This window comes from Labeo rohita, chromosome 3 (genome assembly GCF_022985175.1).
Source record: "Labeo rohita strain BAU-BD-2019 chromosome 3, IGBB_LRoh.1.0, whole genome shotgun sequence".
Lineage (NCBI taxonomy): Eukaryota > Metazoa > Chordata > Actinopteri > Cypriniformes > Cyprinidae > Labeo > Labeo rohita.
The window spans coordinates 35,269,834-35,283,460 of record NC_066871.1 but is presented as its reverse complement, the minus strand read 5'-3'; the positions used below and the strand labels follow the sequence as shown (position 1 = coordinate 35,283,460).

The 13,627-nt window shown below is 36.1% G+C and overlaps 1 protein-coding gene across 4 annotated transcripts; it reads right to left on the bottom strand.

Annotated features, from left to right (window-relative positions):
- Positions 1 to 1,135: 1,135 nt before the first annotated feature.
- LOC127162668 (C-type mannose receptor 2) lies at positions 1,136 to 10,191 on the bottom strand. Of its 4 annotated transcripts, XR_007827411.1 has the most exons (7): positions 10,096 to 10,191; positions 8,956 to 9,330; positions 8,521 to 8,865; positions 5,119 to 6,880; positions 4,901 to 4,954; positions 4,657 to 4,730; positions 1,136 to 1,957 (listed from the first exon to the last, which is right to left on the bottom strand). XR_007827411.1 is itself a non-coding variant. In XM_051105501.1 (6 exons), exons 2-6 carry the CDS (start codon positions 9,209 to 9,211, stop codon positions 1,877 to 1,879), a joined length of 810 nt encoding a protein of 269 aa, XP_050961458.1. In that variant the 5' UTR covers positions 9,212 to 9,330; positions 10,096 to 10,191; the 3' UTR covers positions 1,136 to 1,876. The 4 variants fall into 4 exon arrangements, 2 of the variants coding, with proteins under 2 accessions (XP_050961458.1, XP_050961459.1); XM_051105501.1 differs by lacking the exon at positions 5,119 to 6,880; XR_007827410.1 differs by lacking the exon at positions 1,136 to 1,957 and having other exon boundaries at positions 4,168 to 4,730.
- Between the last annotated feature and the right edge of the window lie 3,436 nt (positions 10,192 to 13,627).

Here is a 13,627-nt window from a genome sequence, read left to right as displayed (position 1 = left end):
ACCCTTGACTTTTTAATATTAGCTTTTCTCTGGTTGCTGTAATTCTGTGTTTGCAAAACACATTTGTTATGGTAAAAAAGCCAAAACAAAACATGGTCAGATGGTGTTGGCTGGTTATTGACAATAATGTAGTCATGTACTGGCCTGACACACTGATCTCATCCAAAATCTGAGCCTATGAGTACTTGATTATAAAAATAACTTTATGTTGCTGGTAAAAATAATGTTATAATTAGAACATCTGTTTTATTTAACCACACACAATCATCAAGAATCAGCATATGAAGCTCAATGATGGTGACAATCTTTTTACTGCTGCAGTGCATTCTGGGAACTCCAATCAAAACTCAATAACGGCTCCTAGAATGCATTGCAACATGAATAAATTATGCACCTGAATTTTCTTAGTATTTTTTTATTTTTACTATTTGCTTTAATTTTTGCTATTTGTGTTGCAACTTATTAGTAGCTTGTTTTGTGATGTTCAAAGATCTGTTTATCTGAATATTTTGTTGATTGTCACCATTGTTGAGATTCTTACGCCGATTCTTCATGTCTGTGTGTGCCACAAATCAGTCTCCTTCATGCACAAAACAAATATGTTCACATGGTCAAAAACACAATCAGTACACCAATGAGCTTCTGCAATAATCAACTGCAGTCTACCCACTCTATGAAGATTTCACCAGCATCAAGAGGCCAACATTACCTGATAACATTTTATTTTGCTCTATTATCTTAATGTGCTTTGTCCACACAGAATTGCAGCAGCAAAAGAAAAAAAATATGACAATGACATGTCAACAACCAAGTGACCAACTAAAGCAAACACTATTCACCAAAATGGTAACCTTCAAATGGAATTCACTAAAACTGTGAAAATAAACCTCTGTTAATTCTCAGTAAGATCTTCTGCATGACAAATAAAGTCAAACTGTTTGTGGAGTTGTTTAATCCTCCTTTGCTGAGATCTTAAGAAATGTAATGTCTTTCGTTTCAGTTGATTTCGTCTGTGACTGGAAGTCAGTTGCAGTAATTCTAAATAATTTATAATCTTATTTCTTAAATGGGAAATTTTGTTTTGATTAAATCTATATCTTTTTATTTAGATCAAAACTACAATTTAAATTAATTGACTTTCTTCAACAAGAAAAAAATACTTTCATGCCAGGTTTAATAAAACTTTTTCATTGGCTCAAGTTATAAAATATAGATCCGAACCATTAACTTCCTGAATGTTCTGTGAATGTCCTCTAAATAATGTCCCCTAACCCTTTAAAGAACTCCACATCATGACCGTCTTGGAACGTCCTGGGAACGTTACTAGGTGACGTCCTTGACACCAGCGTGGACGTTCTGACAAGGTTTGGGGAACATCACATTTCCAAGTAAAATATGGTCCTCTAAACATCCCAAGAATGTCCTGAATGTTCTGTGAAGGTCCTCCAAATAACGTTCCCCAAACCTTTAAAGAACTCCACATTGTGACCATCTCAGAACGTTATGGGGACGTCGTTGACACCAATGGGGACGTTCTGAGGACGTTCTGGGAACGTCAAATTTCTAGCGGGGTAAAGACATTTATTGTTCAGTCTCTATACAGCTCTATGACACTACAGTATCATTAAAGTAAAGTCATCATCAGTCAATCATCAGTAAAGTATAATTTTCCATCATTCTGACAACATTAAAAAAATAAGTATTGATAAAAACCCTTCACTGATTTCAAAGGTAAATAGACATAAAACTGGATCATTTATAATTAGATTAGAGGTGATTCATAACTCATAACCAGAGACTACAGTATAATTTTATGCTCAATTAAGTGTCAAGGCCTAAACTTGTTCTGGAAAATGCAAAGCGCTGTCTCCATCTCTCAGGGATTGATTTTACGATAACCTCTCAGATGCATGCTGACATTGCTGGGAAGTCCAAGTCTGATCAGCTCCTCTTGTAACTGAAAATATGTGAGCTTTACGACAAATCATGTACTGATATATTTTCCAGTCAGATCAGTTAAATTAATCAGCATTAACATATTCAGTTTTGCATAGTTTTATCTTGAAAATGCATTATTTATTTATTTATTTATTTATTTTATATGCAGTGTCAAGTGAAGTATATATAATGGATATAAATAATGTGTACAGCTCAAAAGGGGAAATGAAATGTTTTAAAAATTAAACAACATTTCATTAAACTTTGATAATTGCCTTAATCATTTAAACAACTGAGATTTTTTTGTATATAATTTAATTTACGTTTTATTAAACTCACCTTATTTTCTCTTATGACAAAAATCTTTTATTTAAATTTATTTAATCTATTTAATATTTTTATTTAATCCCAGACCCTGATGTATATAATACCGGAAAAAAAACAAAACACACACACACACACACACACACACACACACATGTTGGGTTTACATGTTTTATGGGGACATTCCATAGGCGTAATGGTTTTTATACTGTACAAACCCTATTTTCTATCGCCCTACACCTAAACCTAGCCCTCACAGGAGACTGTGCACACCTTTACTTTCTCAAAAAAAAAAAAACTCATTCTGCATGATTTATAAGCCTGCACAGCAAAATCCCCTGTGTTAATTTAACACTTTGAGGCCCCGTTTACACGAAGGGAAGACGCAGATATTTCCCTGCGGTTTGGCCTCTCATTTACACGAAAACCCCGTTTTTATCACAGAAAACGATTATTTCTAAAAACTCCGGCCAAAGTGGAGATTTCTGATAACGCCGGTTATGTGTTGCCATGTCAACTGGGAGAAACGGGGTTTTAGGTTCTCAAACGTCACATTATGCGCCAGAAAATGCTTAACGTCATGTGAGCGCCCTATTTATTTTGGATTTTGATTGGCTTGCATGGCTTTATTCTTTTCCCTATACTGCCGCCCATAGGTTTGGCATAGTTATTATGGCGCTCAACGGCATATTTATGCGGGTTGATATACATGACAAGTTTTTTGAAAACGATGTTGTGTACACAATGTTATTATTGAAAACGGAGGGGAGGAAATAATTGTTTCTCTAAATACCCGGCTATGTGTAAATGTGGCCTGAGTTTGGACACATATAAACACTGAAACAGTGTTAAAGTTAACAAGATAATTAGGTGATTAACAAAGTGATGATTGATCATTATTGAAGACACCTGATGTTAATAAGCAGAATCACCAAAGGAGAAAACCAAAATTTTTAAGCAACCATTATAGTGGTCAGTGTTTGCATTATTTGGGCTTTTGACCCTTAAATAACCAATATTAGGTTCTGTTTGGCTGCAATTACTGAGTTATAACAGGCAGGCAAGCAAAAGTCAATAAGATGGCATTGATTGTGCTTGACCTAATCATCATATAGTGATGTGAGTATTTGACATAGAGTTTCCTTACAGATTACAAAAAAAAAAAAAAAAAAAATTGAACAAAAGATCAACCAGTTTTGCCATAATCAGACTGATGATAAAAAACAAAAAAGTTACCTTAATTTAGACACACAGACATGAAGAATCAGTGTGAGAATCACAACAACGGTGACCATCAAAAAGCGTGTTGTAGCCAATCAGAACTCATCCATGACTCCCATCATGCATTGCGGCATGAATAAATTATGAGAGTTCAGAGTTGATCTGTTTATCTGAATATGCCGTTTGTCACCATTGTTGAGATTCATGGGCTGGTTCTTGATGTCTATGTGTGCCTAGGTGAATTTAGAGATGAGACTCTAAATGATTTATGTCAAACAATGAATATATTAAAACATAATCACTTGGTGACTTGAGCTTTTGGGTTGTCTGGCTGTTTTAACTTAAATACAGCAGCCAAACAAAATCTAGTATTAAAGATTTAAGGGTCAAGAGCCCAACTAATGCAAACATTGACCACTATAATAGCTGCTTAAAAATTTTGGTGTTCTCCTTTGGTGATTCTGCTTATTAACATCAGGTGTCTTCAATAATGATCAATCATCACTTTGTTAATCACCTAATTATCTCATTACCTTCAACACTGCTTCAGTGTTTATATGTGTCCACACTGGGGATTTTGCTGTGTACTCATTAGCAGATTTGATTATCTGTTAGTTAGTTGTTCTCAGTTAAACAACTGAGAAGATTTTTATATTTTAATTTACATTTTATTAAACTCACCTGTCAGTTTCTTTCTTTCTTTCTTTCTTTCTTTCTTTCTTTCTTTCTTTCTTTCTTTCTTTCTTTCTTTCTTTCTTTCTTTCTTTCTTTCTTTCTTTCTTTCTTTCTTTTCTCTCTCTCTTTTTTTTATCCAGTAAAGGTGTGTGATTCTAATGCACAAAGTTATTTTTATTGTCTCTATGAAAAAAAAAATAAATAAATTAACTTTTTAAAACTGTTCCCTTATTATTCATTACCAGATTTTGATTCATATCTAAAACAAGTTTTGAATAATCTTAACAGTAAAGAAAAACATGGTTTTATTAGATCTTTTCACAGAAAGGTTTTTTGGAAAACCAAAAATGGTTCTCCAATGGCATTCAGTAAAAGCCCCCTTTTCGAAACTTTATTTATTCATTTATGTATGTATGTATGTATGTATTTATTTATTTATTTATTTTATTATGTGAGTGTAGTTCAGAAAGTATTCATATTGACTGTTGAGTTACTTACTGGTGTAATTAGCTCCACAATCTGAGACTCTGACAGATTGTCTGCACTTGTAACTTTCACTCTCATTCCCATCACTGAACATAAAAAAAAAAAAAAAAAAAAAAAAAAAAAGAAAACAGGACAATATGTGTAAATAGCTATGTAATATGTGTGAATACAAATTTAATACACTTTAGCATTAAAATAATGAAACTTATTAAAATCCATTATGGATTGAAAACAGATTTGATCTACACATATATACCATACTCCTGGTTGGGTTGGGGTTGGGTTGAATGATTGGGTTGACTTGATGGATCTGTTGACCAGAAAGCGAATAGAAGACCACCATTAGCAAAATAAAATAAAATGTTACCACATTTACATATACTTTACATAATTTATACTTTTTATATTAAATAATTTACACTTTTGTGTGTAACAGCCAATTGTTATTGTACTTCATCGAATGTATTAGCTCACCATTATAACAAAAGAATGGCAAACTGGCAAGACATCGCTCATCTGTCCACTGGCCGAAATGCTGTAAAGACACAGCTGTGCAGCTTTGAACTCCCGTCTGTCCTTTGATATTTAAACCATTATCTGGTTGTGCAACATCACTTTGTGTTAATGGTAGCCAGTATGTGAATGAAGAGCTGCTCTGATCTGACCACAGTCTGTTTCTGTGCAGACCAATCCATACATCAATGCGTGAAAGGCTCACTATCCATTGACGCTCTGCTTCATTTCTCACACTGACCAGGTCAGTGTACTTCTCTCTGCAGTAGCTCTGAGCTCCAGTCCAGGTCCTTCTCTCATTTAGCAAAACATATTTCTGAGAGGCCATTTCTAAGATAAATCATAATTTTATTCAGTCAAATGATTTTTCCTTTGTCTGGCCATCCATATCTTGCATCCATATCGTGCACATATTGCATATGCATATTGCAAAATGGTTGCATGGGCTGGGCTACAGAGAAGCAGCACTGGACTGTTGCTCAGTGGTCCAAAGTACATTTTTCGGATGAAAGCAAATTTTGCATGTCATTCGGAAATCAAGGTGCCAGAGTCTGGAGGAAGACTGGGGAGAGGGAAATGCCAAAATGCCTGAAGTCCAGTGTCAAGTACCCACAGTCAGTGATGGTCTGGGGTGCCATGTCAGCTGCGGTCAATGCAGCTAGCTATCAGGAGATTTTGGAGCACTTCATGCTTCCATCTGCTGAAAAGCTTTATGGAGATGAAGATTTCATTTTTCAGCACGACCTGGCACCTGCTCACAGTGCCAAAACCACTGGTAAATGGTTTACTGACCATGGTATTACTGTGCTCAATTGGCCTGCCAACTCTCCTGACCTGAACCCCATAGAGAATCTGTGGGATATTGTGAAGAGAAAGTTGAGAGACGCAAGACCCAACACTCTGGATGAGCTTAAGGCCGCTATCGAAGCATCCTGGGCCTCCATAACACCTCAGCAGTGCCACAGGCTGATTGCCTCCATGCCACGGCGCATTGAAGCAGTCATTTCTGCAAAAGGATTCCCGACCAAGTATTGAGTGCATAACTGAACATAATTATTTGAAGGTTGACTTTTTTTGTATTAAAAACACTTTTTCTTTTATTGGTCGGATGAAATATGCTAATTTTTTGAGATAGGAATTTTGGGTTTTCATGAGCTGTATGCCCAAATCATCAATATTAAAACAATAAAAGGCTTGAAACTACTTCAGTTGTGTGTAATGAATCTAAAATATATGAAAGTCTAATGTTTTATCAGTACATTACAGAAAATAATGAACTTTATCACAATATGATAATTATTTGAAAAGGACCTGTATATACAGTATATATATTTTTTCAATTGGAATATCTTACCATCATAGTAAACAAAACTTAATAAACTGTCACATGGGTAATCAATCCAGTTTTCAATAAAATTCATGTAAACACACAGGTCGCTCCCCCCTAGATTGTTTGGTTCATGATACCAGTTTCTGAAATCTCTCTCTTCTTCCTGATAGAAATCATCGTCTTCCAATGACCATCTCCAGCTGTTCAGATCATCATAAAGTCCAATCCAAGCTAAGCCGCTGTAACTCCCATTAACTGTGTTTATCAGACTGTTAATTTCTTCCATGTTATCAATGGTTGCCAGATCAGTGTAATTCTGTCTGCAGTATCTCTGAGCTTCAGTCCAGGTCTTAGACGTAGACACGAAGTAATACTGGCGTGATGATGCTAAGGCTGTCGATATGGGAAGCAAATTATTTGTTATGGTTTATCTTGAATGAAAACTTTTTGGAAGGATTTTAAAAACATACTTATAAAAATAATACTTATTACGGAATGTAGGGGAGCGCGGGGCACAACCTAACACTTTTTGAATTTCTCGGTTTGTGTAAATCCATGTGGGGTTCAGAGTATAATTTTTTATCCACGTTAATTTCACACTCGTCTTGCACAAATATGTGGCTTTGTTTCATAATTACAGTGTATACATTTTTTCATTATTTACCTCAAAAGAAAGGGAAGTGAAAACCAGTTATTGTAGATGTTACCACATGCTGAACCAACAAAATTTTTTTTTCAGTGCTTTAATAAAACTGATTAACATCAAATTGGCGATTAAAATAATAGCAGATTTGTCTCATTTTAAATGAATACTAAAAACTGAAATAAAAAAAAGTACTTCAGCCAGAAATTTACTTTTACTATGGTAAAATAAATATACAGCGATATCAACAAAAGGTTTTTGATTTTTGGCACACTTTTTTTCTCTGTATAGTGTTGCCATGGCAACTAGTAAATACATTAAATTTGGTTATGCTAGCCTGTGTGGAAATACGTGTTAGTTTGTGCCCCGCGCACCCCTATTACAGAAACTGAAATACACAATACAGTTAAAACTATAATCAAGTACTTAAGGGCCACGTTCACACTGTCAGTTTTTGGGATTGACAACCGCATTTACAACCGCGTCTCGAAATGTCCCGTTCACACAGCAGCTTACAGTCACTTTTCAAATATTGTCTGTATGAACGTACAACAGGAGTCAAGCTCCTATTCCTTACAAGTAACCATAGCAACACAGACCAAAGATGGCGATGTACGTAAAACTGAAAGTATTATTACTTTCTGACACGACAACAGTCTAATCGTCCAATTGTTCATCCATCAAATCATCATTAACCGACAGCAGCTTTTAAATTTGAGTGGAGAGCAAAACTGACGGGAGGGAGGGAGCGGCTCCGGTGGAGACTGGAGATAAAACTTTCAGATGAAAAACAGCTAATTGTCACTGTAAGTTACCAAAAGCACACAGCACGCAGCACATGGTAGACGCCCGTTTGTGCGACAGAACGGCTCTCTCGCACTGTATGATATGTCAGACAACTAGTTGTCCAGTCCTGTTCTGTTCACTCAGCGCGAGCTTTCCAAGAATGCAGTTGTGAGTCCTGAAAATTTACGGGTGTGAGTTTTGTTTTAAAATACGGTTGTCACATCCGTAAATAACCGTACTGTGTGTGAGTGTAATTGTATTAAGAACTCAAATAACTGTATTCTGCTGAGGTGTGAATGTGGCCAACATATTCAGTTGCAGCCTAACATGGTCATTGTGTCTTCTTTACTGAATACATGATGTTAACCACACAAGATGTATTATAGCTGTACTGCCACTGGATATTAACATACTTATCTCCGGCTGATAAGTAACTGTAACAATGACACAATCAATTTCTGTAAAGCTGCTTTCAACAACATGTATTATGAAATGCACTATACAAATGAACCTGAATCGAGCTGAACCGAACTGAACAAGTAGTGAAATTCTTTCCTCTGATAATGCACCCCCTATTCGTTTTTGCTCTAAATGATCTACTCACCTCTGTAGCAAACAAAAGGCAATATAGTGCTGCACTTTTCATCTGTCCATTTCCCGGAGTCACTAAATGAGACTGCAGTGCAGTATTCACTGTTTCCAGCATTATCCGGCTGTTCTGTCTTCCAGTTGCTGAATGAGGAGTTGCTCTGATCAGACCAAGATCTTGTTCTGTACAGTCCAATCCAAAGAGTGTAAAAATATGAAAATAATGCTCGAACCCTGTAGTTTTCAAACCTGTTTCTGATACTGACGAGGTCTGTGTAATGCTCTCTGCAGTAACTCTGAGCCTCATTCCAGGTTTTTATCTGGTCAACCAACACATAACGTGTATTAGCATTTGCTCTTCCTGTGGGGAACAAGTTAAATGTGTGATATATCATGATGTTACAAAAATGTTGTTGCATTGACGTGAATGAAAGCCAACAGAAATTCTTACCATCATAGCAAACAAAATGACGTTTTATGGAGCAAAAACTATCTCTCCATAATCCCTCCGAATATGACATATAAACGCATAGACTCTGTCCACCTGAGTTTATTGGTTGCTGGACATACCAGCTTTTAAATCCTCCCTCTAATATGGCATTATTCAGAGACCATCTCCAGCTGTTTAGATCATCATAAAGACCAATCCAAGCTGAGCCATAATAAGTTGCACGTACTGTTTTAATGAGCCTGTTCATTTCTTCCATGTTATCAGTGGTTGCCAGATCAGTATAATTCTCTCTGCAGTATCTCTGAGCTTCAGACCAGGTCTTGGACTCAGACACAAAGTGATACTAACGGTCACATGAAGATTGTGTGCAGGTTCCTGTGAGTGACAAATGTAAAGCAAAGAAAATATTTTGCCATCAGCAATATGCCAATATGTATTATAAATATGTATTATTTATATTTATGCATTTGGCTTTGTGAGTGTGTTTACTATTCACTGCTTTATGTGAGCATATTGTGAGTATATTGGCTACACAACATCTCACTTTCACTTTGTTCCAAGGTGTTTGTTTATTTATTTATTTACTTTATTAGTTATTACCAACATGTATAAACCCTTGTGCTTTCTGTGTTACTTGTTGGGTATTGTTCTTTTATGATCAGTTTTGTACTTTGTCTCTTGGTTTTCAGTTTTGTTATTATTTCAGTTCACTTATACATCCAAATATATATATATATAATAACACAGTGGTCAATAAATAACTTTTGCAGTTATAAAACCAAATCCGTTTTATTGCAAGTATTTATCCTTTATCATGTTTAATACAAAACATCATGATCACCATGTTTTGAAAATTGGTCATAATATCAGTCCAATCAGTCTTTTTGGGAGGATTTTCAAGTTGCAACTCTGCTATTGCAACTCTGCTACATATTTTTAGGGTTGATAGTGGTTAGAGTATTAAATAATATATTTTATAATAATTCATAATAATAATCTTAACCCATAAATTTAGAATCAAATTAACATATAAACATTATTAATGTTAAATGTTAAATGTTAAAAATAGACACAAAGAGGTGCTAAAAGAATTTCTCATTCATGCCAAATAAAGACATTCAACAAATAAAGTGAACTTACTGTTGTAGCAGAAGAAAGGCATGCTGGATACACAGACCTCATCTGTCCATCTGCCTGAATACCTGAATGACACGGCAGTACAGTGCTGATAACCAGACTCATAACGCATATTTAAACCATTATCTGGTTGCGCCTGTGAACTAGGAATTTGCGGTCTCCGGTTTGATAACTGGTCATCTGGTTGTTTGACCATATTCTGTTTCTGTACAGGCCAATCCAGCTGGATCCACCGACACTGTCAAAGATCCTCTGGTTCTCAGTCTGATTTCTCACATTGACAAGATCTGTGTAATGCTCTTTGCAGTAATTACGAGCCTCTGTCCAGCTTTTAGCATTAGCGATTTGGATGTATGTCTTTGTGGAATTCTGTCTACCTGAGAAATGGAATATGACAAATAATTTTTTTTTTTTTTTTAAATGATGCCTAATTCAAAAACAAATCAAAAGTCCTTACCATCATAGCAAACAAACTGAAATGTACGGTCACATGAATAATCAAACCATTTCCCATAATTATTCATGTAAACACACAGTTCGTTCCCCCCAAGGTTATCTGGTTCATGATACCAGTTTCTAAAATCTTTCTCTCCTTCCTGATAGAAGTCATCGTCTTCCAATGACCATTTCCAGGTGTTCAGATCATTATACAATCCAATCCAGGCTAAGTATGTGTAGCTCCCATTAACTGTGTTAATCAGACTGTTCATTTCCTCCATGTTATCAATGGTTGCCAGATCAGTGTAATTCTGTCTGCAGTATCTCTGAGCTTCAGTCCAGGTTTTATAGGAGAACACAAAGTAGTACTGGCGAGATGATACTAATGCTGTCAATGGGGAAAACAAATGAAATTGGACATTTTCTCTCAAGTATCCTGAACATTTCTTATAATTACAGTAGGGTCACTGTCACAAATTTGTTCTTTAGATTAATGGCAGGGCTTAATTTGTGCCTTTTTGCAGTAACTCTTTGTGTAGATCCAGTATCTCTTGTCAGAAAGGCATTAACCTCTAAATACATGACTGTTTCACCAATCATTATTACATATTCGGGTCTTTAGCGACCCAGACCTATATCCAGCACAGATGGATCTCTAATTTCTGCAACAGCAAAAAACTCTCTTGATATTTTAAGAACAATTACAGAAGAATAAAATAAAACTCATTTTGTTACCTTTTGAAATTAGAAGGATTCAATTAAAGCAGATGATTGTACCATCACCATCATTGTCAGAGCGCACTTCCACAGTACATTCAGTACATCTACCTCCATCATCAAATAACAGTGACATATATATTTTGTTGCATACAGTAATTGCTCTGCAGTAAAGCCATTTGAAACCAATTAAATTTTTATTGATGATATTATTTTGTTTTATGCCTGCGATAATGAGGAGTGAAAAATCACATCATTATTGTCTATCAAACAGTGCCGCCTCGAGGAATAAAGGTGAATTGCATGTATTTAGTCATCAGATATTTACATATTTTTGCTCACGAAAAATATACTTACACTATTACACACCTCAGATCTCTAGTGACCCTATACACTTTTTACAAAAAAAAAAAAAAAATAATAATAATTGGAAAACAGATATATATATATATATATATATATATATTGTAACAACTGGCTGTTGTTTGTTAGAACGTGGGCTAACTGGAGCTAAGCTAAGTACTATTAAACTTTCCCTAAGCTACTTGCCAGCAGGGTGCTAGCACCTACACGCACCTTGACTTCGTTAAAAAAACGTGCGAGCACTCGTCTCCCATACAACACACGACCCTGAGTGTCTCTATAAGCAGGTTCACAGACAGAATAACCCAGCAGGAGGCAGCACTGTCGTTGTACACTTTTTAATTAAAACACAGAATCAGAACTTCCACATGAAAAGCCATATTAACAAGTCCCTCCCCTACACATCTCTCCCCATGATGGTAACAGTTACACTTTTTATATAAGAGGGCTGCAAATGAACCAAACCCACCCAAACTAACTTGAACATAAACACACATAACATCACTAATGCAAAAACCCAACTGTCTTGCTTACATAACGCAAAAACAAGTAAACTCTAAAGAAATACCCATAATGCACCCGGCTGCTAGCACTGACTGCCGGGTCATTACAATGTATATATATATATATATATATATATATATATATATATATTTTTTTTTCTTTTCTTTTCTTGTTTTATTGTTTACAATGAATAGATTGAGGAATACTTAGAAAGTGTCATGATCATTGCTTAGGGGGGCTCAGGGGGCTCAGGCTCAGAATGGCGCTCATGGTGGCTGGACGGGACCAGCGGAAACATAGGAGGGCTGAACGGGACCAGCAGAGAAGTGGGAGGGCTGGACGGGACCAACAGAGACAAAGGAGAAGGAGAGAGGACAGGGGCGTCAAACCCCATAGGGAGCGCCAGGTCCATAATGTCCTTAATATATAGTTGGCTTGCCACATGAGAGGTCGGCGGGCTTGAGTGCAGAGCGGTGACCGGCGGTCCTGAGCGTGGGGCGATGGCCGGTGGACCTGGGCGCCGTTAATTTTATAACCTAAAAAGAACCTTCCCAGAACGTTCCCTGCAGGTAATTTTTAGGTTTTATTTTTATAACCTACAGACAACGTTCCCGGAACGTTCCCTGTAGGTTATTTTTAGATTGCATTTTTACAGCCTACAGGGAAATTTGACGTCTAACTGAAGAGAACATGATGTTAACGGAGAAGTTTTTGTGTACAGACCAAAAGCGAGAAGCACATCGTCATTAATTCAGTGGTAAGAAACGAATGTAATATTATTCTAAGTAAAGTAAAATAAATGTTATTCATTTTCAATATCTGTAAAAATAAAATTCACATTTTTAAAATCCAATATTTTGTTGAAGTCAGTGTTATTTGGCGCTTTAATAAACAAAATCTGGGTTATGGTACTTCTAATTTTATATATTATATAAAACCTTCAGAGAACTTTCAGGGAACCTTCTAGGAACATAAACAGAACGTTCCCTATTGGTTAGCCAGGAAAGTTTTCTTAACATAAATAGAACGTTCACTGTAGGTTAGATTAACGTTCTGGAAACCTACAGGGAACGTTCCAGAAACATTCTCAGAACGTTGCGGGAATGTTCCCGGAACGTTCCCCTAACCTACAGGGAACGTTCTATTTACGTTAAGAAAGCTGTCCTGGCTAACCAATAGGAAACGTTCTTGGGAACGTTCTGGGAACCAAAACCTAACCTTCCCAGAACTTTCTGAGAACCAAAAATTGTTAGCTGGGAACCAATCACAAAACATTTCATTTATCGGAAAGTGGGCCTTCATTAAACCTGGAAGTGATTGAGTCATTTGTGCCAGGCTGGGAGAAATGTATTGTAATAATGTAAATAATGTTAAGCAATAATTCATTTTTCGAACCACCAAGCATGAAAGCATGTTCTAGTACACCCCCAAAACAAAATCATGACTTTGTAAAAGAGCATAATAGGAGGGGCTTTAAGATTTTTTTCCCACCCTGGCTTAAACACTCATTAGT